The sequence below is a fragment of the Astatotilapia calliptera genome, chromosome 23, assembly GCF_964374335.1.
Source record: "Astatotilapia calliptera chromosome 23, fAstCal68.1, whole genome shotgun sequence".
Lineage (NCBI taxonomy): Eukaryota > Metazoa > Chordata > Actinopteri > Cichliformes > Cichlidae > Astatotilapia > Astatotilapia calliptera.
The window spans coordinates 19,455,001-19,481,062 of NC_137443.1; the positions used below are offsets into that span (position 1 = coordinate 19,455,001).

A 26,062-nucleotide genomic window follows, 5' to 3' on the forward strand; every position below is an offset into this window, starting at 1 on the left:
TGTGGAGAAGACAGTGGGGCAACGCTTTATTCTTGTGTTGAGGTGACAGGGTCCGCGGGAGTCCTCAGGTCCAGCTCCAGGCTCTCAAGGTGAGCTTCACATTTCACAATAGGCTATCCTCATCGGGAACGACCCAGATCCTACACTGACATGATGTGTCGTTTTTATTTCACGGTTTGCGCAATAATCGGTCTAGCTGACAGACATCGAAAACTATTCATACACCCTTAATAAACTGTCCGTGTTCCCTTTAAAATGTAGAGCAGATTTATTAATAACAATGAGTTCCAGCTCAGTATACTTAGTGTGGGGTAGGAGTTGGCAGGAGAGCGCAAATCTTGCTTAAATTGTGCAAGTTTGGAAGATATCGCAGCCAATTCTTATTGCATCAGCCCCGTCCCCCAGATTTCATTTCACCCTTTCGCTCAACTCTGTTCTCATTAAGCCAAGCCCCAAAAGTAAAACTGCAGCGCTAATGACATTTGGTGAAACCGGCAACAACTGGTCACAGTTTCTGCTGCTGATGTCATGGACAAAATCAGCAAGTCTGTCACTTCGGGCGAAAATGACTTGGAGGTTTGTTTGTTTTTTTATACCTGGAAAATCAAAGACGACATGATTCATACTTATTATAATTGTGTTGGAAACTGTGAAACGGACCTGTTTTCATGTTTCAGTCTGAGAGTCATAAGCACTGTTCACTCTATTTTTTTATGTGTCTGAGCGAACGCATAAACTCTCTGAGCGTCTCTTGTAGTGATGGGATTTCCGGATCTTTTTAGAGAGCTGGCTCTTGCGGCTCCGACCGACTCTTCAGGTTGTTTTTTGCTTTAATTAATTTATTATTAACAATAATATGACATTATGCACAAAAGGAATTACTAATGTATAAAAAAAGTGGTTTTATTGATATGTTTATATATAAATATATACAGTGGCCCCTAGAGACAAAGCATGTACAAACTCCAAAGCATGTACAAACTCCAAAACACATTTCTAGCATTAACTGAACTTCAAAACAGAGCTACCTAGATCACTTAAATTACACAATTGAAAGCATATATGTATTGTTTGTGTATTTATACACAAGCACCATATATATTCAAATAATTAAAAAAAATGTTCATTTACCTGTTAATACACCATACACAAGCCAGCAAGTCGTTGGTACTTGCTGGCTTGTGTAGCCTCTACACTGTTAGAAAAAGCATCTTGAAAAAATGGTAATATTCCGGCAGCTGAAGCCAAAATACGACCGTATAATTACAGAAAATAACTCCCGCATAAAAATACGGTTATTTCCAGTAATGAAAATACAATTAGTTGCGCTAATTTGACATGGGATCCCGCCTTTTTCAAGTGCCGCTAAACATTAAATTAGGAACATGTTAATGTCATTAAACAATGAAATCATCTGTAAATAGGAAAAAAAACCATCTTAAAAAAACGGTAATATTCCGGCAGCTGGGGCGCCAAAATACGACCGCAAAATAACAGAAAATAACTGTCCTATAAAAATACAGTTATTTTCAGTAATGAAAATAGAGTTTGTTGCTCTAATTTGACATGGGATTCTGTCTTTTCCAAATGCTTTTAGACATTAAATTAGGAACATTTTAACGTGATCAAACAATGAAATTACCTATAAACAAGGTCACTGAATGTGGAAATATGAATCATAATACGTAAATGTACAGAAATATACAGTTAACAGTTGGTTTAAATAATAATTGATTGCATGCCCTGGGACAGAGGCGAGGCTGCCATATCGCACCATCGGCCATCACTAGTAGGCGGTAGGTGAAGAGTCTTGACCACGGACACAGCGACGGAGAGTGTCTGAGCCGGGGCTCGGACCGACAACCTTCTGATCACAAGGCGAACTGCCAACTCTTGAGCCACGATCGCTCTAACTAGTGACGATAATAATACTTATGTGATGTAACACAAGCTTATAGGGATCATGTTATATACTTTTCCATAGCATTACATTTGAATTCAACAGTTCAATCTTTCAAATAACGGACAGATATTTGTGAAATCATGATACATTTGTGAATGTATTTTTACAATCTAAATATGCATATGTACAAAAAAATTTATTTAAAAAACAAGTAAATTGTGTTTTATTACATTTACAGTGATGTTATGTTATTTTACATTTGACATGCCAGATCACAGTCTACTTATGTAAATGTAATGATATTCTAGAAAAACAGTACACAACTGTAAAATACACTGTAAAATAATTTGACATTTCTATTTTTTGGAACAGTGCAGGTAACAAAAGCTCAATGCTGGGCCTAGCATTCTGGAGCACTTCTGTTGTGTTTTCTTCGTGTTTTGGAGTTTTTACGTGCTTCTGAGTTTTTATGTGTTTTGGAGTTTGTACGTGCTTCAGGGTTTGTACGTATTGTGAAGTTTGTACGTGCTTTGTCTGTAGGGGCCACCGTAAATATACTTTTATTTATTCACTCCACATAAAATGTAATAAATAAATCATATAAAACGAAAACCAACTAGTCACAGTTCAACTTTTAACTATTTAAATTTTCAGCTTTTTTTTTTTAAATGAAACAACACAAAATGCTGCAAACCACAACACAATTAAATATAAATGAAAATATGAAAACAAAAAGAAGATGCACATTCTCAGTCATATGGGCCTGCATGAATAAACTTTCTGAATCCTGTATCATCCGCAACTGAAAATAGTTGTGGACGATTACTATACCTTTCTAATGTGACGTTGTTGTCCCTGGCTCTCTTTCTCTGTCTCTCTCCCTCCTGCTCTGTTCCTGTGCTACTGCGAGTGTAACTACCGCCCCTCCCCCCTCTGTCCAGCGCAAAGCACAAGAGAGAAGAGAGAGGAAAAAACAAAAACACGGCTTGCGATAAAGAGCTATCTCGCGTCGTTCACGTCAAAGATCCGGTTCTAAAAGATCTACCCCCCCCCCCCCCCCCCCCCCCATTTTTGCACATGTCGAGGAGCGTGTCAGGTTACATTTCACTGTGTGTTATACTTGTATAACTATGCATGTGACAAATAAAGAACCTTGAACCTTGTTAACTATTTATTTTAATTTCAATTCAAGTTAATTTTTTTTTGTGCGCAACGCAGATTTTTTCTGCCCGGAGACCGTGCCAGTAGTGCGCATGCGCGCATGCGCGCAGCTTAGAGGGAACATTAGTCATAAGAGGTCCAGTTATTAAACACCGTTGTGTTTTACCCAGCTGTGAGCCAGCTGTTCTTTGTTTTTGCTCTTTGGGGAGGAAACGTTAATATGACCTCCCGCTGCGCTCTCACGGGGAAATCCTGGCCTTTCTAGTGAGGCCACAGTTGTTGGCCTTGGCTAACAGAGCACACACTTGATTTTCGAACAACTTGTACATTCATGGCAACATGGGATGTTCTTGTGAGCATTTTTAGTTGGCTTCACGATCAGCTAAATGTTTAAATTCTTCAGCTATTTACCTCGTTGATTTCTAAATCTAATAAGATATCTGCTAAAAGTGAACAATGTGTACCCTCTCTTTATTAACCAAATTCAACCCATAAAAACATGAACTTAGACAATCACAGCTACCAAAACTGGAGGCCTTTAAATTTAGTTCAGAAACACAAACAGTAAGGAAGTGGTCATCTATAAAGAAGTGGAAACCAGTTTTAAAGGAACTCTAGAGAAGCTTAGGTCTGCGTGAGCAGATGATTCCCTTCGCCAGTGGTCTGCATGGCAGTTTGTGCCAGGGAAGTTTAATCCCACAGCTTCAGAGCCCTTTGAGCAACACTCAGGGGAGGACGTTTTACCATCCTCTGTTGTCTGGCCCTTCTTCATCTCATCTCCTGACAGCTCTCTGACTCCCTTTCTACAGTTCTGAGTAAAACCCTTTCTGCTTCACCCAGGTGTCTGTCATACCATGCATGCCTCCCCTAGGAATTGAAACAAGAGCATTTCCTTTATGTTTGATTTCGTTTTCGCTTCCTGTGTGAAGTTATACAAAGTGGTCAATTCGACTGTCTGTTTCTATTCATCACTTTGCAAAAGAAAGTCTGAAGACGAGGAGGGAGAGAATAAGGGTAAATGTCTGTTGTCACTTCACATTTTTATCTCTGAGAGCTGTCAAAATGCAAAAGAGACGCAGTCAGTAAAGCAAGGACATCCTCTTTGTTTAGTTGTTTAGTTTGGGCCGTAGGTCTTTGGTTCAGACTCAGAGTGTCAAACATTGAGAGAAGAGGAGCAGGACTGATGGTTTAGCTGAAACTTTCTGCTTCATATATCAGACTAAGGGTTAGTTAGCAGCATGTTCATAGGTAGTCTGGTGTTTGAGGATTCAGTTTTGGTGTTTGTCGATGCCTGTTTTGATTTCAGAATTAATTCCTTTGGAGCATTAATGTGATTTGATTCCTGTCCTCCCTCTATCTTATTTTTCTGTTAGTGCCTCTTCATCTGGCTCTATTATTCCACTGTATGTGCTCAACGTTTTCAGGTATTTTATTTATAGCTTGTTATAAGTGCAATATGTATTCTGTGCTGCTGGAATATGTTTAGTATGTGTTTTTAAGCCTTACAAAAACCACAACATGAACTGCAAACTGTGAACTGTATTATCCCTGGATTGAACATGTATGTAATGAGCAATGTTGTTGTGCTTTAACCTGAATGGCACTGCTCACAGTGACACAGACTACCTGTAACTACCACAGGCTACACTACTAGTGTTGTAGTGTTATGCTTGAAAGTTTGATTAAACATGGGACGGCAGCCTCGTTTGGCTTGCATACGGTGAAGTCAGAGTCGAAGATTAAGAAATGAATGAAAAAAATAAAGTACGAGAATATGAGATTGTTTTTCATGGGCTCATAAGGCTGATAATGATCCACCTCATATCCATTTTTTGGAGTATGAGTTCTAACCCTCAGAGAGACGTTAGAGTAGACGGCTGCAAAAAAAATCACTTTAGGCTCTCACTGCTCTCAGCATCTATTGGACTAAAGATTCCCACATTTTAAAAGGTCTGGAGTCACATCATCGTGTTTTTGAGTGTTTTCTGGCATTATATCATGGGAAATGTCAGCAGATTTGATTACACACTCAGTATTAAAATAAATAACTAGAATTTAAGTGGGGTTTTTTTGCTGCTCGATGTACTAAGTTGTAAGAGCAACAGTGCTCCCCCCTGACCCCGTCACAATCAGCTGATTTCTTTTCTTACAAAAACTTCAGCACATCTCGTGAAGCCAGTCTGACGTTTGTCTTCATACTGTGAGTACTTTCAGAGTTACAGGCCCTTTGATGACACAAGCCTGGTCCAGATTTGTCCTCACGGCAGATATCAAATCAAATCAAAAATGTATTTATAACCCATATGGAAAAGATATATATAAATCTTATAAAGTTTGTATCTGTCTTGTATGAAACTTGTATGAAAAGCATACAAGAGTGAAAACAGATATAAGATCCCTTGAAAAATTATATAATGAAACTTGTATGTTTTGTATACTTGCTAAAAAAAATGAAAGTAATGAGAAAGTGGCCACTTTCATGAGTAAATCATATATGTTTTTACTATTTCTTTTCCATATGGGATAGCACATTTAAAAACAACAATGTCGATCAAAGCGCTTCACAAATTAGGAAATAAATAAAATAAGACACATTTACCAAACAGGAACACAAGACAAGACAATCTTAGAAGCCACAAAATGATAGTCAAACTGTCTTAAGTCAGAGCCAGGGAAAAAAGATGAGTCTTTAAGCGGGATTTAAAAGACTGAATAGACTCAGAAGTGTGAATGGCAGTAGGGAGATTGTTCCACAGTTTAGGTGCTGCAATAGCAAAGGCACGATCACCTCTGGTTTTCAGTTTAGACTTAGGTTGCATTCAGAGCATCTAGTTTGAAGATCTTAGTGCTTTTTTAGGATTATACAAATGCAGAAGTTCTGTTAAATAGCTAGGCATGTTATTGTTAAAGATTTTATGAGTAAAAGAATTTTAAAATCAATGCGAAATTTCACAGGAAGCCAGTGTAAGTTAGCTAAAACCGGAGTCATATGATCATGCATTCTAACACCTGATAAAAGGCGTGAAGCAGCGTTCTGTACTAATTGCAAACGGTAGAGAGAGGAGTGAGGGAGGCCTAAATAAAGAGAGTTACAATAGTCCAGTCTAGAGGTAATGAATGCATGCAATCTGCTTTTCAAGGTCCTTGGGGGAAAGAAAAGGTTTAGCTTTAGAAATTTGACATAGCTGATAGAAGCTGGATTTAACCACAGTAGAAACTTGTTTCTCTAATTTGAAGGAGCTATCCAAGAGTACCCCAAGGTCTCTTACAATGTGGGAGAGGTAGCTAGCAAGGGGGCTAAGGGTCTCAGTTTCAGATATCCATATGAAAATTTAGGGGCGAAAAACATTTCTTTATAACTGTACCCAAATCTCTTTTACACTCTCTCCAAGTTTGATTGATTGATTGGTAATTTCTTTCAAACATGTAAACAATATACAGGTAAATTTAGAAAAGAAAATAAGAGAAAAAAATACTATACTAAAAATATCAATACATTTCAATATACCTGCCGTTCTGATTAACTTACATGTCGAAAGGGAGTGTGAAGAAGTAAACACTTATTTAATTCCACCCCTTTGCCATAAATTATCAGCTAATATTTAGTCAGCTTCCTTACTGATATAATTTGTAATAAAAAAAAGTGAACAGATTTCTGATATACTATAGACTATAATATCACATCATGAATTTTATTTTTTTTAAATAGAGACATTCACTTAATTTCAATATTCTCCATGCCTTTATAGTTCGGGAAGATCATATTTTTATAACCCTTTTTGAACTGTTTTATGTTTGGACATTGCTTTAATTCCATATTCAGACTGTTCCACAGTTTCACTCCATGAACAGAAACATACTCTGAATATTACCTGGCAGTTCTTTATTTTTTGCTTTGAATAGAATTTGTGCTGTTTGGAATTTCACTAGATCGTCAATTTTCAATATTTCAGACTGCAAAGATACTGAGTTGGTATGTTACCTTTCACAAAGTAAAGGTTGCTTTTTGCTTTCTTTTGCTTTGCTCGGACTTGTTTGGAATAGCTATTTATCCCCTATGATGAAATGAGTCATGGCAGTTTACCCACAATGCATTCTTGGGATATTTTTCAGTAGGATGTGGTATGACTCACCCAATTGAAGTTAAAAACCCCTTTATAGTATCTGAAAACTGTAAGAGCAGCAAAAACACAGCAATTATCTGATAACGCGTCCAACAACTCTCCTGCAGATCCTGCATTTTCTTTGGGATTATTAATTAAATTGTGTCGTAGAGTCTAAAGCAGTGTTTGAAAACTTATGGTCATTTTTGTATGACAGGATCGTCGGTATCAGGTCTCATCTGTTCTCACACCAGCTTCTGTTGCTTTCGGCCACTTTGGTCTCATTCTGTCTCGACATCCTGCAGAGTTAAAAATGAAAAATGATCACGTATGTGACAGCTACTGTATGCAAGTGAGATCGACTGTAAGATCGGAGAGAGAATCCGCAAGTTTGAAAAATGACAGGACTCCGCACGCACACACACATTAAAATATATATATATATATATTTTTAAAGTTGCCTCAACAAAAGGGCAGGCAGGAATTAGCCCCTCTAGCTCCCCCCCCCCCCCCCCCCCCCCCCCCGCACGTGCCTGATGTGACAATATCCTTTATATCGATATAGTCTATGTTACGTTATAATTATACTTGTGGAGCCACAAGTTTGCCTCTCTTTCGTTCACTTTTGTCTCTACGCAACGTTACTCGGCCTCGCTTCTCCTTCACTGAATACAACTCCCCCTCCCCCATAGCTTCAACTGCAGGCAGCAACCAGAAGGACACGGCAAATCTCCATTAGCGAATTGTGGGGCTGGACGGCGTCAACGTGTTAGCGAGCTAACCGCGCTAACGAGCTAACCATGCTAATGACATGCAGCCCACAGGGGCTGCATGGCCTAAAATCCTTTCATTTTCTCAAAAGTTGACAGCGCGCCTAATGTATGAATTCTGGTTGTGCTTACTGACCACGAACCGATTTCAGGTGGTACTCAGAAATCTGTCAAAAAATGTTTTACGACTTTGGTAAGCTACGGAGCTGCAGCGCTTGATGAATTGTCGGAGCATTACGGCTACCGTAGTCTGGAGCCTCGCGGAGTAATACGTACTGTGCTTCGACGTAATATTACCATATTGTGTGTGTATAAGGACCATAAATGGCACCTGTTAAGAGACATGGTTACGAAGCGGATTTCAAACTCACGGCTGTCAGTCACGCAGTAGAAGTTGGGAACAGAGCAGCTGTGAAATCTGTCTTTGTTATTATGCTCAGCGTCTGTTAGTTTACATTTTGACTGCACAATTATGAGCTTTTTGTTATGCGCAAAAACAACATTGTTTTCTTTTATTTATGGAGCATTATTATTTAATAAATGCTGATAATTTATTTTTGAGTAATTTCTTCATGTAAATCTATGCTGTATGTAAATAAAAATGCCTGTGTGACATCTGGGACACAGTGTGACTAAGAACTCTCTTTTTGTTCTAACTTATGGCTTTAAAAAAATATCGAGATATATATCTTATATCGCCACCCAGCTAAAAAATATCGAGATATGAATTTTGGGTCATATCGCCCAGCCCTACTCTAATGTATTCAATAATCCTCTGACCTCAATGTCAGATCTTGGCTCTGTGGCAAAGATGGCAGCCATTGAAGTGTGTTGTTTTTGTTTGTTTTTAGTTGTTTTTACTCTTGTTTAAAAATTTGTCTCTGGCTGTAAAGTGCAGTTGTCAAAAATTATGAATGCTTCTTGGTTCAGTCCCAAGAGGAGACTCTATTTCGCTTGGGGCTGTGACAGGAAAGGCACCCGTGCTAGTTTTAAAATGTGATTAAAGAAAAGCTTGATCACAACAGAGTGCTGGGCATGTTGCTACATGGCAAACGACTGTCTCATAGCTACTAGCTCATTCGTTTGTTACGACCCATCCTCTTCCTCTTATCAGGATTGCAGAGGGGGTGGAACCTATCCCAGCTACCATAGGGCGAGTGACAAGGTGCATACAAACTCAACAAAAAAGTAACGAGTCAAATTTTGCAAATGTAGCGGAGTAAAAGTACAGTTTCTTCTTCACAAATGTACTCAAGTAAAAGTAAAAAGAATCATGCAAAAAAGGTACTTTAAAAGTAAAATTTTTTGAAAAACTTACTCAAGAAAATGTAACGGATTAAATGTAACTCGTTACTACCCACCTCTGCTCACGATGCACTGTAGATCATACTATAATCACGATAAAAGCCTTGTTCTTATTTCCTGCTTCTATCACCGTTGCTATGATGTAACTATGTGAATGTTCACGTTGAACCTCAAGTATGAGTTTACACGTCTTTATCTCAGACTTTGGGTCATCTCACTGAGAGTTATATTTTAAATGACTGTAACTCTGTAACACCTTGTTCAACCACAAATCCTCTCACACATTAACAGCTTGTACTTTGACACTTCACTTTTTCACTTTCAGACAGCGTTATATCTGATGAAAGAGCAATTCGGTCACATCAAAAGACAAGTTAGCATTAGGTAACATTAGTCAAACTGAAGCAAGGCCAGACTTCCTGTCTTGCAGAGGTCTGTAGGGAAGCAACGCTCGGCCTTGACCTCAGTAAACAATTTGCTGGTGAGTTCATGGTCTAAAATGGGTTTCCTGTTTCAGATTAACTGGAATAAAAAAAAATATCCCTCTGTTTTCCTCACATCACTTTCAGTGACACTATAAAAGTGACTTTGCTTTAAATTAAATGTTCCTTTCACTGTTGCTATCACTCACACTCAGACATGTTTACTGTTGAGAATGAACTCTCAGCTCAACTGTTTTCACTCTGTACATTGTAACTGTTCAGCTGTCCAAAGCATGTCTGAGCATGTCCATCAGCAGCTCTGTTATACAGGCTGCACAGCAGCCCGTAGATTGTTCCCAGCATCATGAATCTGATATTCCTCAGAGTACGGGATGACTCCAGAGCAAAAGAAATCACAACATGTTGTGTCTGTTTTTGGCTCTGATAAATCCATTTCAATAAAATTGCTCCAAATAACCAAAATTACAGAGGTGTACGTGTTGTCCTCTCAATGTTTTACTGACTCAGTTTCTTTGAACTGTTTTGCAACTTTTACACAAAAACATTTGTTTCCTTTCTTGTGAAGCCTGTTAGTGTGCATGGCTTTTTTTTTTCTTTTTTTTTTTACAAGGGTGTGTTCTACAATGCTTGTCTGATGCAAAAGCCTCCTTTCCTCTTACAGCAGTGCACACACACTTGTGCTGTGGTTTTACATCACGTCTCCGTCTTTAGATGGTTATTACTCATAAAGAGCAAAGTGTGTGTGTGTGTGTGTGTGTGTGTGTGTGTGTGTGTGTGTGTGTGTGTGTGTGTGTGTGTGTGTGTGTGTGTGTGTGTGTGTGTGTGTTTTTGTTGGGGTAGGCACCGAGTCAGTCATAAAAGAATTACAACCTAATGCAGACTATCTTACCATAGACCACAACAGAAAGTCTCAGACCAACTTAAATAAACAAAAAGAAAACATTTGTGTTTTTGCAACAAAGCATGCAAATGCAACCGTTTATGCTGTTTTTTTGATTTGCTCATTTGTGTTTGGTGCTAATAAGACACGCTGTGGTCTCATCACTGACGCTCAATTAGCTCCTCAAGCGAGAAGCCGATTTTAGAGAGCCACTTTGAGTTTTCCACAAATAAAACACACCATACAAAAAGACAGCCGGCTGGTGATCATTCAGTGCAAATGTGTGCACTTTTTTCTTGTCTTGGGAATGCATCCTTTCAGACTTTGCATCAGCATAAATGCGTCACTTTGAAGTGACATTTCTAAGAATTTTTGCAGAAATTCAGTGAAAAAAAAACCCAGCCTTTAACTGCAATTCATCATCAGCTCCCCTTTAACTTGCTACAGCAGCAAAAAGCATGCTTTTACTTCTGTTTTCGTAACCCATTTATTTATTTTTAATTACTTGAACATTTTAAAAAGAGACAGCTGTGTGAATACTGGTGCAGAGAGCCACTGGCAGTTGCTAGACTACCAAACAGGAACTGACTGCATGCAAATAAAACCTTTTTGTTCTGAGTTCTGGGGGAACTGTTATTTGGCAAGTGCACAAAAAAAGACAAAGTAGTGAGTGTGTTGGTATTACATATTTGGTCACTGTGGCTACAGTTTAAATGAAGACAGGAAGCCAAATTGTGAGAACGTGAACAAGACATGTTATTATTGAATTATCTGCAGGACATGACCTGATTTAAATAAATGTCATGTTATTTAAGTAACATTTTAAATGGCCTGTATTCCCATATGGAAAAGAAATAGTAAAAACTTATATGTGATTATTCATGAAAGTGGCCACTTTCTCATTACTTTCATACATTGTTTTAGTAAGTATCCAAAACATACAAGTTTCATTATATAAATTTTCAAGGGATCTTATATCTGTTTTCACTCTCATATGCTTTTCATACAAGTTTCACACAAGACAGATACAAACTTGTATATATCTTTTCCATATGGGTTTGTATAGCGCTTTACTAGTCCCTAAGGACCCCAAGGCACTTTACACATCCAGTCATCAACACATTCACACACTGGTGATGGCAGCTACATTGTAGCCACAGCCACCCTGGGGCGCACTGACAGAGGCGAGGCTGCCGGACACTGGCGCCACCGGGCCCTCTGACCACCACCAGTAGGCAACAGGTGAAGTGTCATGCCCAAGGACACAACGACTGAGACTGTCCAAGCCAGGGCTCGAAGCGGCAACCTTCCAATTACAACTCTTGAGCCACGATCGTTCCATTTTATAGGTCTTCTCATTCATACAGTGCTGCAGGAGTGCTCAGACGTAATGAGAGGTATAAATAATTGATGTTGTTATGTTTAGGTTTGAATCTGTGAGTCAGTCCTGTGGGGAAATCCATCCATGCTGTACACACATCAAATGTCTGTTAAGCACCACTCTGATGTATTCGCTACCTCATACTTTGTGTTTTCTTGCTATTGCAACACACAGGCCACACTTGATCTGACATTAAAGATAAACTCTAAAATTGAGTTTATAGATGATTATCTGCCTATTACGTCTTATAATGCTAGCTGATACAAACTCCTCTTTAGTTCCCAAAGTCAAACAAACACTTCGCCTGAGAGTAAAACGCTCTAAAATCTGTCATCTTTAATAAAATGATCAGTGTATACCAACAATAAGAGGTTTAACAACAATAACATCCATGATAACAGGATTTATAAAGTTTCATGGAGTTAGAAGTTAGCAGGGAGTTAGCTCGCTAGTTTCAAAATAAGAATCATGTACAGCTCTGCTATCATTTCAGGTATAAATGAAGACAAAAAACTAATAATGTAAACACATTAGCACAGTGAAGCTAGAGGATAAGCGCTAACTTTTCCCCACTCAATAAAAGTTAACATGAGAGTCCCTGATGAACAGAGAGAAATGTGATCGCATGGCAGGAAAAACATGCATAAAACAGACCAAAGTCCAGTCATGGGAACACCTGAGACAATCATCCACAACACGAGGTTAATCATTAATATACTGCTGCATGGTCTGCAATATTCCTGATTCTCAGCTTCATGTACTCATCCAATCTTTGTTAGCCTCAGAGTGATTAGCTTCTAACCTGATTAAATATTTGATGTTTGGCAAACCATGAACTGCTGGGCTGTAGTTACATCACAAGGTTTTAAAAACTGAGCTTTAAAATGTGCTGCTGATGAATAGTGGTGATATCAACTCAGAGAAGCTGACACTGATCACTGACTATTTTTAAGGACCTATTTTTACACTTTGCACCTTCGATCCAGGAGGACGATATCTCGTCCCACTGTATACTTGAGTGTATTTTATTGGGTTGACAATAAAACTCAACTTGACTTGATTCGACTTGCTGTATGTGCTCTTTAATGGACTGCTATGCATTGAGAAGGCTGTTACTGATAGAGCTACCCAAACTGAGCGGCCCCTAATTATGTATTATTTATTGAGATGTGCTCTCATTTGCTTTTGAACTACTCCACGTCTTTACCATTACAGCTGCCAGACTGTTTAGTAGTGAAGCACTAGAGTATTTAAGTTTTTCCACATAAAAAAACAGCTCTGCTTTGTTAGTCTCAAAGGTCAGTCTGTCAGTGATTAAAAACTTTGATGGACTGAATGATCTGTTTGAAGAGACACTTTGGAGTCACAGTGTACAATTGTTGTTGTTGTGTACTAAGATGAATTTAATTGAGAATTTTAAATTTAACAATATTTTGGCCTAAATGCATATTAAGTTGTAATTTTATAGAAATACATGCTTATGGATATCAAGAAGTATTTCTAATGAGTTACAGTGACAGGAAATGCCCATAAATGATTATTTAAATAGTTTACGCTTTTACTATTAATGGAAATGTTCATTAATGGCACAAAAATATGCCAATTACCCAAAAGTTTGTTACCTTCCACAAAAAATACAAGCATTTTACAGAATTTTGTTTCCTAAAGTTTCATTCAGAGCCGATCCCCCCCTTTCTTTCTTTATATAAAAGTGAAGTTGTAATTCACACACGGTTCTTTGTCTTGTTTCGGCTGCTCTCATTGGCAGTCACCACGGGGGTCTCCATCACAGCCTACACCTAGCACAATTTTTGTCCAGTACATCCACTCTCCGTCTGCACCTTGTAGACTTTACATACTGTATAAAAGATGGACATAGTGTGGTAAATCTGCTTCATCTCTCATCTCCAGCTGACCTCAGCAAAAACTCTCCTAAGAAACTTTAGACCTTTTAGCAACCAAAGGGAGGAAAAACCATGTTGTCATGCTCAGCTCATGCTTGCATCATCCTTTTCATCCTTTACAGTAACACGTCATTTGTGACCTTAGAATAAGATTTCCCCCAACGTCCCACATAAATCTTCATACACAGTTCAGTTTCTGCTCTCCATCACATTGACATTTTTAAATGTTACATTCATGAGTGCTTTAACAGACTTTGCTTTTTTCTGATTTTTTTTAATTTATATTGCACACACAGTTAGTGTGTGTTAACATCTGGAGAAGTTTGGGACAGATTCCAGTCAGACTGAGGAAATAAATCCTTTAATTTAAACACTAATCCAATTAGCTCAACACAACAGGAGCAACAACACAAAAGAGTGGGCCACTGAAGCAGACAGCTGTGCAAACACACACACACCCACATGTTGCTGCACTTTTCTGACCCAGTCTCTTGTTTATTTGCTTAAATGAAATGTGATCCACGTAAATGCTCGAGCTGTTATACTTAGAAACACACATCTCTTGTCAGGGCCAGGTTTATGGCCCTCTCCTGGCTCAGAAATACCAATATAAATAAAAATGACCAAAAAAAACAAAAAACAAATTGTAAAGAAAAAGAAAAATCAAAGGAAAATGCATCCATCCTCTTCCGCTTATCCTTATCAGGGTTGTAGCAGACTGGAGCCTATGCCAGCTACCATAGGGCGAGATGCAGGGCACATTTTCCACAGGCCAGCCTGAGGGCTAACACACGAGACAACCATTCGCACTCGCACCTTTGGGAAATATAACCTAACCCCACTAACTGCATGCGTTTGGACTTTGGGAAGAAGCCGGAGTACCCGGAGAGAACCCACACAAACACAGGAGAACATGCAAACTCCACACAGAAAGGCAACAGTGCCAATCACCAGTGCTGCCAACAAAAAATGATAGAAGAAAAATCCTGTTTGGTCCATTTAAACCAAAGCCTTCCTACAACACTCTTCATTCTGGCTCAAAGTTCTAGATTACCCCAGAGTAAACATAATGAAATGATTCAAATTATACACATGAGTGGAATAAAAATAGGAAATAATGAAATCTCTAAGACCAACAATAAAAGCCAGTGAGCTGAAGAACAGAATAAGAAATGAAATGATGATGAGGGAAATTTCTGTGCCAGATTCAAGTAATTTTCTCACACTAACAAAAGCCTTTAATTTCAAACACATTCTCCGAGCTGTAGTTTTCTTTTTGGCTCAAAGACAGCAGCGGTTTAACAACTCGCCCAAACAAACATTGAACAACACCTGTTAACACCTGACATGTTGACATGGAGAGAGAAAGTTTTTTGACTTGCTAAGATAAAAATCAAACCACTCACGCTTCACTAACGTCAAACAACGGTGTTACGTTCATACTTAAGACCGACACAACTGCTAAGTGTTCACATGTTCGCAACTGTGGCTGATTCCTTCTTCAGCCAGCCATCCATACACATCCTCATCAGTACAAACTGTTCAGCTTTGTGAAAGACATCACAGTTATAAACCAGATGACTGTAAAAACCTGATCAACAGGTTACATGTTCACACATGTCTTTACAGCTGTTTCAGGCCAAAATAATTGCTACCACAGTGGTGTCGGGGTGTTCCTGTTATTTCCTTTGATGTTGCTGTGAATTCGGTGCTTTGTTACATTCTTCAGTCTTTGGTTCTACTGAAGAGTTTCAGCAGAATACAGATTATTATTTTAACCTGTGTCTTTATGATGGTCTTCATTTTTGCTTTGTTCATTGCTTGTGGGATTTTTTTCGGACTTGATTGTCTCCAGTGTTTTGCTTTGAGTTTCACACATTGTCTGTACCTGTGTCTTTTACCTAGCTATTCACACTTTCCTGATTACCCAATATTACTGTTTAAAAGTCTCAAGCACTTTTGCTTTCTTTGTAGCATGTTCAAAAATGCACAGTATTTAAGGCAATCCAGTATTTAAGGCAAAAACAGAGTTTGTATAATTCTAAAAAGCTTGAAAGTCAATAGTTGGTATGGCCACCTTTATTCTTCAACAATAGGCTGAAGGCCGAAGGTGTGTCAGGTTTTTCCCCGGGATCCTCAGCTGTAGATAGTTTTTTTTTTGTTTTGGCCTGCCATAGTTGGAAGCATTTGGCATCAGAAACGGGCATTTCTAAACAAAAGGCTGGCCCAACCCTTTTAAATACAGGAGGGGCAAAAATAAATTAAATGAATAACACGTAGTGGATGGTTCTCTGATGCAGATCCAGCAGAACGAGTTCCCACCAAGCGTACACCTAACTTGGTAGCAAGTGAAACTGACAGTCGCAATGCATGTACAGGAAATATGGAAACATTTATTGTATATGCAGTGAAATGGAACCCGAGGGAGGCACCTGAACCTTCAGCTAATACATTTATTATTAAAAAATGAAGGTAACCAGTTTGAAATACTGACTTCCAGAAACCTCCCATACCCATTTCCCACATGTATTGCTTTCATTGAACAACTACAGAGCGCTTTAAAAGCCAACGTGTTTCCTTAATGATGGTTTGACCTGTTTGGATTTCATTAACAGTAAATCCAACACGCTGCTCAAATTCCAGGTGTTCTAAACTTCATTGTGATCTTGAAACAGATCAGAATTTGATCTCAGGTTAAGTTATTCTGTAGAAAAGCTGAAGGTGCATTTGTCTGCTTTCTACAAAGCGATGCCACAGCTAATATGGGCGTGGTGTTAAACAACTAGCTGTGCAAACAGGATGTGTGCAGAAGTGTATCTATATGGTTGATCAGTGGTGTCAAAGAGGAAAATGTTGGTTTGTGGTACGAGTGGAGTCAGAGGAATAATTAGATCTACGATCTTAACACAAATATAGATTTTCATGACCTGGACACAGCAACCTTTGTTTACTGTTATTTCTGAAAAGGTGTTGTAACAACCTCTGACGCATTGGCACGGATACACGGACAATATAAACAAACATAAACAGTTACCACCAAAACAAGTTAAACTGGAACACCAGCAGGTTGATATTATATGGTGCAGATATCATTAACATTATGTTGGGATCATGTGGTTCTGGTTTAATCACAAAAAACCACAGAGACTCAGTGTTGAGATAAAATGATTTTTAATGTTTATTCTATGAGTAAAATGTTGCAAAAAGGAAAATGAATTTTTAAACAAAAAAGGATGTTAAAAAATAAATTTTTTGGAAATATTTAGATTTTTTAATGCTGGCATTCATTTGAACTGAGGTGACCTCTCTTTTCTCAGGGCTCAGATAAAGTACAAATAAAAATCACTGTTGCAATAATTAGTGACCTGAAAGCAAAGCACAGCCACAGAAACTACAGATAAAATGACAAACTTTACTTCCCCAAATCATACAGCTCCCACATAGTTCCTCCTTAACCAACTCCCAAACGAGCTGAAATTCTGCTGAAAAGAGAAACACAATATGATATAAATAAAAGTGATTAAAAGTCCCCCAGGCCGTCTATCCCCACTGAGATACTGCTGTGGCAGCAGAAGCAGAACACTAACACAGGCTGAAATGATATGTGCACAGTAGACAGCGGCGTCGAACAAAAAGCTATTACATCTCTATGACCACATCCAATACCTTAATACAGTTTGTAGAAATTTCTCTTTCCCTCTTGGGGAGTCTTAAAAATATATTTTAAAATTTCCGTTAGACGTTTTTTTCAAACCATAAAAACAAGTTTACATTCAGGATCTCACTGTGCCCAACGTGTATTATCGCGGGACCGTCATTCTACTGGATTTCATCCGTAACCCGGCTCCTAGAACGCGGAAGGTCGTTCCTCGGGAACGCCGCGGGACATGACAAATCGTCGGGATGTTACGCCTCAGGAGTTCATTATTTTTATTTTGATAGGTGAAAAAAGATGAAAAAAGAGTCTAAATCTTTTTGGACTATACATATATATATATATATATATATATATATATATATATATATATATATATATATATATATATATATATATATATATATATATATATATATATATATATATATATATATATGCAGTAAATAAATATGTGGAGACAAAAAAAAAGAAACATTGAAGCTATTCTTGCATTAAAACAGTGTTTTTGTTTTTACTGTGATTATTTATTGTGAGCAGCAGGAAACTACCTGCAGGATTAAACGGGAGGAGGTGTTGCAGTAAATTTTGTCTCCCTGCACAATCCATGACTTTTCAAATAAACTTTATTTAAACAGTTTTTCTGTTTAAGTGTAATTACTGAAGTTTTTTTCTGTTTTTTCTCCCTCACGCAGGCTCAGTGAGAACCATCCACACATGGACACGGCTGCAGAAGTCTCCGCAACACCAGTGCTGGAGGAGGCGCAAGAGGAGAAAGAGAAGACAGCATGATGAGGTTCCGCCTGTGCGCATGGTGTTTTCACTGATGTCAGGCAGTTGCAGAATATGTGATAGGTGCGTTACAGCTGGAAAATCTGCTTAATCTGGAGTTTCGGAGCACAAATCGCAACAATTTAGCAGAAATTTGACGTAGACGGCTTAAAAAACGTGGATTTTTAAATTTGGGGGTTGAAATAACATTGTAAACACACATAAACACAGCCGAGATATATTTAAAAAATATTTCTCATAGTATGTGCATTATTATTATACTGAACTTTTTAAAGCGGAAATGACTGCCTCTTGGCTTCCGTTTACTGGGATACGTGAGCCAGGAGTGTCTAGCTAGCTGGAAAACTAGAAGTAATAAGTAAATATAAAATTTATTTTGGGCATCTGGGAGGGATAAAGAAACGGCATGAACAGTTTAATCAGGTCAGTAATGAAACCGACAACGACTGGGCCATAAAATGAGTGTGATGGGTCATCGAGGCTAACTACGTAGTTCAGCGTTAGCCGTTTTCTTTTAGCTTAAGCTACTTCCGGTAACTGGCCAACTTTAAAGAAGTCAAACAAGACAAACAGAATTTCTCTGAATTAACTGCAGATAAACGAGCTTCTCCTCATATAACCAGCTCACAGGGAGCCGCTTTAACTCCTGCCGCTTCTCCGCTAACTCATTTCACTCCATCGTCTTTAAGTTTGAAGTTAAAAACACGTCGAGATAACATTTTTAGATGAATAACACATGGTGAAACCCTGGATCACGGATGATTTTTAAAAACTGAAAAAATCCAGACAATACTTCAGTTTTCTCTCATTTACGCTTAAAACTCCCTTTCTTAATAATAATTTTAAAAAAGCCCAACTTAACTCCAAGAAAATATTTTATGAAGGTTTAACGTTCACGTTTTTGGCCGTTTTTCCTTGAAAATGAAAAGACGAGTCCACTCTTTTGACTTTTACTTTTAATCTAGTTTAAGTTTTACTTTGGAAGGATTTTATATAATTAAAATGCTATTTCATTTTATGTTTTTACCTCTAATGCTTCATTATGGGTTGAATTTTCGTTTAAATACTCAATACTGCTGTTTCTGCACTTGAGCTTCACTGAACCTGCTCGTTGACATTCCTGGATTTGTTGGATTTCAGTATCATCAGCTGTGTCACAGGAGTTACACTGAAACCTGGGTGTCTTTCTTTGTCTCCACAGCCTGACGGTGTTCCTGCTGTGGAATCAGAGCGTGGGTGAGTCTAGCATAAAAAAACCTTTTTACTAGGGCTGGGTATCGTCACTGATTTCTAGAATCGATTCAATTCCAATTCACAAGGTCCCGAATCGATTTGATCCACGATTCGATTTAATTCGATTTGATTTGATTCGATTTAAATCTAGGAAATTTTGACAGTCAAAAATATAATTCAGATCAGTACATTTACATATTTTTGTATCAATAAAAAGGAAGCTGACACACGCAAGACTTTATCAAAGGTGTGAGCATCACAGTAGATGCCTTTGTGTCAAAGTAGCTGAAGATAAAACACAGAAAAACATGAAGGTGATTTTCCTGTTCTGGGATTTTATAAAAATATTCTGCAGTACATCAAAAACGAAAGAAAACCATTAATCAACATATGAACATTACCTCTGACGTTACAGCGGTTTTATTAGAGACACGTCTAAGCATTTTGCATAATTTTAAAAAGTTTAAATTTGTTCAGTATTGAACAGCAGAAATGAGGTTTTCTTTTCGGAAGAATGTAAAAGGGAAAAAAACAGCGGCCGACAGCGCTGTAAACAACGGTAGTCTTGTGGGTAACAAGCAAGCGAATAATGAAGAAAACAGAGAGAGAGAGAGAGAGCTGTGCATCGTGGTGGAAGCAAAACAGTAAAAGTCAGAGTGAATTCATGACGATGTTTATGTGAAGCGTTTGGATCTTCTTTTGCTGCTGGTTCGGTCAATATTGTTTGGAGAGAGATCAAACTAACAGCTTTAGAATCAGCTCATAAAGGGCGTGAACACAAAGCGCGGACCCGCCGACAGATCAGAATCAGCGAGCTGTCGGCTTTCAGCCCCGACCGTGAGAAAGGCGACATCTAACTGATTCTGATCCGCGGGTCCGCGCTGTGTGTTTACGTCTATGTGCAGAATCCGTGTACCTGCTCTCGTTTACTGTCTTAGTTGTTTGGTGGTTGTTGAAATTTTGTGATCTTTCACCAGAGATTCTGGCATTTCGGGCAAAATAAATTTATATTAAAAAATCGATTCAGGATTTTAATGAATCGATTTTATGTTATCCAAGCCAGAATCGATTTTAATCGATGAATCGATTATAAAAACCCACCCCTGCTTTTTACAGTCTAAAGTTTGGATGGATGTCATGACTTCTGTGAAATTTGAGCTTAGAATAGAATAATCCTTTAATTGTCCCACAAGGGGAAATTTGGGTGTAACAGCAGCAAGAAAGACAAATATACAAACAAACAGTACACAAGAGTTTCTAACATCAGATATTTCTTCAGGTATGCTTTTTTTTTTTTTTTTAAAGGCCAATCCACTCACTTTCAGCCCTCCCTCACAAACACACATGAAAGTCTGACTGCATGTTTAATATTAACGTCTGAAACAGTGTTAAAAATAAAACCCTGACGTTTTTACCGGCCCTTCTGAACATAAAGTGAATCAATTGATTTGATTGGTAATTTATCTCAACATGTGAACAATATACAAGTACATTTAGAAAAGAAAATAAGAGAGAGAAAAAATACTATACAAATTACATACAAAAAAACGTTCTGATTAATTTACATGTTGAAAGGGATTAATTAGAGGAATTAAAATCCATTAAAATGTTAAATTAATAAAATAAAACTCAGTTTCATATCAAGCAATCTGAAACCTCTTGTTATCCCCACCACAGCGCTGCTTTACATACATAGGCTGTGTGTACTTCTTAAAAATGGTTAAATGGTTCAGAAGAACTATAATAGTATTTTTTTTTTTTTAACATGAAGTTTTTAGTCACAAAAATTAGTAAACGCTTTTTTCATTCAGCTTTCACGCTGGATCGAACAAATATGACAAATGATACCACAAAAGCAAAAACATCAGCAGAAATGAGAAAAAGAGTCTGGGGTTAGATTAAACACGGGCATATTTTCACAAGTGGATTACTTGCTCATTTCATGTACGAAGTCTTCTGAGGCCAATACATAACGGCGTGATCAGCAGTCAAGATTCTAACTGTAATGCAATGATGGCTACAGGCAAGCAGGGGTCAGACGGTCAGCATGCTGACAGCCAGAGTGAATGCTGCAAGATTTGTGACACATGAAAATGCTACTCTGTGGCAGTTTTAATGCCTCTTTGTATATTTAAACCTAGCCTGAATTAAGTTTATCAGTCAGCTTAACCTCAGACTACTCCTGAGCGATGTCCCTGCTTTCAAAGTCAGTCTCAAAAATGAAAACATTAGTTTAATGTTGCATTTCTGTGAAATATAGCACTGGTCACTAGTTGCTTTTGAAGTTTTTTATTTTCAAATATGGGACTTCAACACTTGAATTATTATTAATTTATATATTTATTTCATATTTTAACTAGCCAGTAGTGAAGACATTTATTAACGGATCTGTCTCAAATTGGAGACTCGGGGTGTTCTCTCACCTCAGTGTAGTTTTTCTTTGGTTCAGTGTTGGTTCTCCTTGTGTGTCAGGGTAATTTAAGATATTTAAACACAGTGTAATTAAATGTTTCCACCAAAAAAAAAGACCTAAAACAGAAAACAGCTCTATGTGGTTAAGTATTGCAGTTTCAGTTCCTAGTCAGGTGTGAATCTTCTTCCTCTTTCTGGTTTCCTGCTGTTCATGTTCTTGTTGCGTTGCATCAGTTGAGCTGAACAAACATGAGAAGCATGCCATGGAAAGTCTGTGTGGCCCTCCAAAATAAACCAAAATTAAAACTGTGCAGTCATTAGAGAGTAGTTTGAGTGAGTTGGCAGTTCCTACTGACTAGTGTGGTCATTTTCTGAACGTAAACGGCTCGTCTCATTGTGGTACCTGCATGTACGGCAGCATGAGACAGACAGGAAAGTGGAAGATGTGAAAGAGTGGAAAATTTCTGGGCTTGGCAATTGTTGTTCCCTTTGTGGACAGAAGAGGATTTAGATCCAGTTTAGTTAGTGTATGTTTCCATGTGAGCAAAGAGCAGAGATGAGCAGGGAGTCTGTTGATACTGTGGCTACGCAATCACTTCTTCATACAGTGATGCACACAACAAAGAGGCTGCAGGGTGGCCGGAGAGTCATTAACGACATGGTTTTTTTAGGGTTCCAAATGGTCTGAGACCGTCCAACAGACTCCATGCCATCAATTGGCTAATCAGTGGCGTCACTCGATAAATCATGAGAGCGTCTCCTTCACCTAAATCAGGTATACCATCATCTCGGCGTCCATGTTGCATACAAATGACATCACAAGACACTTCCCTACGTTGCTATAACAACCCGATGTGCTTTAGGTTGTACTTGATTGTAATGGAAAAAAAGAGTCGTGCCACGTTGGGCCTGTCCCAGTAGGTACTATGGAAAAAAAACCCTAAAGACTGTGCAGAAAATCAGGATCCTGTTACCGTCTTTATGACTGGATTTATTACAAATGAATTAACCTTTATAATGTAAGCAGGTTGCCTGGAATTATTTTCTAGTTTCAGCTGTAAAATTATCATAAAATAATCTGTGAGTGTGTGGTTTTCTCCCTTGTTTATCACCAGCTCCAGGCCTGTGCTGAATACATGAAAGAATGGCGCCCCTCCAAATAAACAAAGAACAAACAAAAACAAAGATAAAATCCATAAAACTACAGTAAAGAAAAGTGAAATCACAGGAAAGAACAGAGGACAAAAATCAGTACAAATACATAAAAAAAGAGAAAAATCACAGCAAAATAACAGTAGAAAAACAAAAACGATAAAAAAACAGGGTAATAAAAATAAAAACACTCCCAAATTTTCCACAGATCTCTGTTACACTTAGTGATTAACTGACCTGTAAACCAACTGGGGATGCTGGACTCACATCAATTATTTTTATCATGTATTTGTTTTTAGTTTTTATGGTTCAAAGAATTATACAACTAGTGTGTCAGCTTATAAGCAATAAGCCTGGCTGCCAGAAAGTCTTTTTAGCTTGACAATGAGAAACTGAATGGGGGGGGGGAGGCATGCTTGCGCTTCTTCCAGAATATTCCTGGCAATCTCAGAGTGGACTCTGTGGGAAAAGAAACATGCATTAAAACAAATGTTATATTTGAAAAAAAAACCTAAAGAGCTGAAGTTCCCAGGTTTTTCTTGCTGATAAAACCCATTCATACCACCCTAAAGTAACTAACAGAACAGGGGCTTTCATTTCATTTCAGTCTGTACAATCAGCCATTAAAACATTTTATATAATTTTCCATGTTGATTTCTTACAGTTTACGAGTTGCTCTGATAAATGTCTCCCACTTACTACAGCAGGATGTTTTCTAACATGTAGGAAAACTGAAGAATATTATTGAAATGACACTTATTTTTTTCCTAAATGAAATCATCTCAGCTAAATGTGTAGTTAAACTTCACTGACAGACAGGACAGTTTCACTGGTTCGGACCACCTCGGATAAAAATGGGCTGTACGTCACCCTAATGAGTTTGATGTTCCTGCTTTACAGAGTAACAACCAGTGGAAAAGAAGCAGGATTTGTCAGATTCTGTACAAATCAGCTCCACACAGACAGATCTTCTGGCAGCTTATCTTTGTTTTTATTAAGTTAATTGTGTGAACACCCTCGTTTTGAACTCCACACACTAAAGTCACCACAGTTTAAATCCACTTTAACATTTGGCAGGTTAAGTGTTGAAGTCCCAAACCTTTATTTTATTTTTTTATTCACTTTTATTATTTTATACATTTTCCTTTGTTTATGAAGAGAAAAAAAGTTCAGTTTGATCTGATCTGCCTCAGGTTTAGTTTATTGTAATAGCCTGCCTTCACATTCATGATTCTGATCTCTGGTATTTGCAGATATTTAAAGATGAACTATTTCTAAGACCTGACTCACCTTTATGCAGAGGTCTGTAATCATGTAGGTCAGTGCCATTTAGTGAAGTATTTAGCTGATGAAGGACTTTGATTAAATCAAATCAAATCACTTTTATTGTCACATCACATGTGCAGGTACATTGGTACAGCACATGTGAGTGAAATTCTTGTGTGCGAGCTTCACAAGCAACAGGGTTGTGCAAAATACAATAACGTAAACAAGCAAAATACAAGAATGGCTACATCTGAAACTAATAAATATATGTACAATATATAATAGTATATGCATTTCTGGATGTGTATACTAAATGTTTTTCTACGTGTGTGTGTGTGTGTGTGTGTGTATACACATTTTTTACAAATTAAATAGAGTAAAAATAAAATATATAAAAATATACAGAGTTGAGACATGTGCAAAACAGTGGCATTACTGTACAGTATGGAGTGCATAATGTTGAAGTTCCAGTAGTGAAGCTGAGGTGTCTATGACGTGTTCAGCAGTCTGATGGCCTGATGGAAAAAGCTGTCTCTCAGTCTGCTGGTACGGGACCGGATGCTGCAGAACCTCCTTCCTGAGGGAAGTAGTCTGAACAGTTTCTGGCTGGGGTGACTGGAGTCCTTGATGATCCTCCCCGCTTTCCTCAGGCACCGCTTCCTGTAGATATCTTGGAGGGAGGGAAGCTCACCTCCAATTATCCGTTCAGAGCACCGCACTACTTGCTGGAGAGCTTTGCAGTTGTAGGCGGTGCTGTTGCCATACCAGGTGGTGATGCATCCAGTGAGGATGCTCTCAATGGCACAGTGATAGAAGGTCCTGAGGATGCGGGGGCTCATGCCGAATCTTTTCAGTCTCCTGAGAAAGAAGAGGCGCTGCTGCGCCTTCTTCACTGTTTTGTTTGTGTGTACTGACCACGTAAGATCTTCAGCCAGATGTACTCCAAGGAACCGGAAGCTGCTCACTCTCTCCACAGCAGCGCCGTTGATGGTGATGGGGGTGTGTACTTCTCTGCACCTCCGGAAGTCCACTATCAGCTCCTTTGTCTTTGCGACGTTGAGGGTGAGATGGTTGTCTTGACACCAGTGGGTCAGGGCGCTGACCTCCTCCCTGTAAGCCGTCTCATCAAAGTTGGTGATAAGACCCACCACTGTAGTGTCGTCCGCAAACTTCACAATGATGTTGGAGTTGTTAGTGGCTGTGCAGTCGTAGGTGTAGAGTGAGTACAGGAGAGGGCTCAGTACACACCCCTGTGGAGCACCAGTGTTCAGTGTGATGAGGGGATGAGGTGATACTGCCCAGTCTGACCACCTGGCGTCTGTCAGACAGGAAGCTAAGGATCCAGCTGCAGAGGGAGCTGCTCAGTCCTAGATCCTGCAGTTTCCTGTCCAGCTTCGAGGGAACGATGGTATTGAATGCTGAGCTGTAATCTACAAACAGCATCCTCACATACGTGTCTCTCTTCTCCAGGTGTGACAGGGCAGTGTGTAGTGTCAGGGCTATGGCATCATCAGTGGACCTGTTGTGGCAGTATGCGAACTGTAGAGGGTCCAGTGAGTCGGGTAGTGCAGAGCAGATGAAGTCCCTGACCAGCTTCTCGAAGCATTTGCTTACGATGGGGGTCAGGGCTACAGGTCGCCAGTCGTTCAATGAGGAGATGGTGGAGGATTTGGGTACAGGGACGATGGTGGCCATTTTGAAG

The 26,062-nt window shown here is 38.6% G+C and overlaps 1 protein-coding gene across 3 annotated transcripts in view; it reads left to right on the forward strand.

The window, feature by feature from the left end:
* The window catches only part of LOC145424349 (T-cell surface glycoprotein CD4-like), a 33,766-nt gene that overhangs the window by 95 nt on the left and 7,609 nt on the right, over positions 1–26,062 (forward strand). Inside the window, exons 1-3 of one of the 3 annotated variants that reach the window (XM_080297591.1) lie at positions 1–89; positions 18,201–18,360; positions 19,499–19,533. The exon at positions 1–89 is cut by the window's left edge and continues 95 nt beyond it. In XM_080297591.1, the coding sequence (XP_080153717.1) occupies positions 18,317–18,360; positions 19,499–19,533 (79 nt within the window). In that variant the 5' untranslated portion in view covers positions 1–89; positions 18,201–18,316. Of the gene's footprint in view, positions 90–18,200; positions 18,721–19,498; positions 19,534–26,062 lie in introns of those variants that run through there. The other 2 variants (XM_080297594.1, XM_080297593.1) reach the window with 2 other exon arrangements.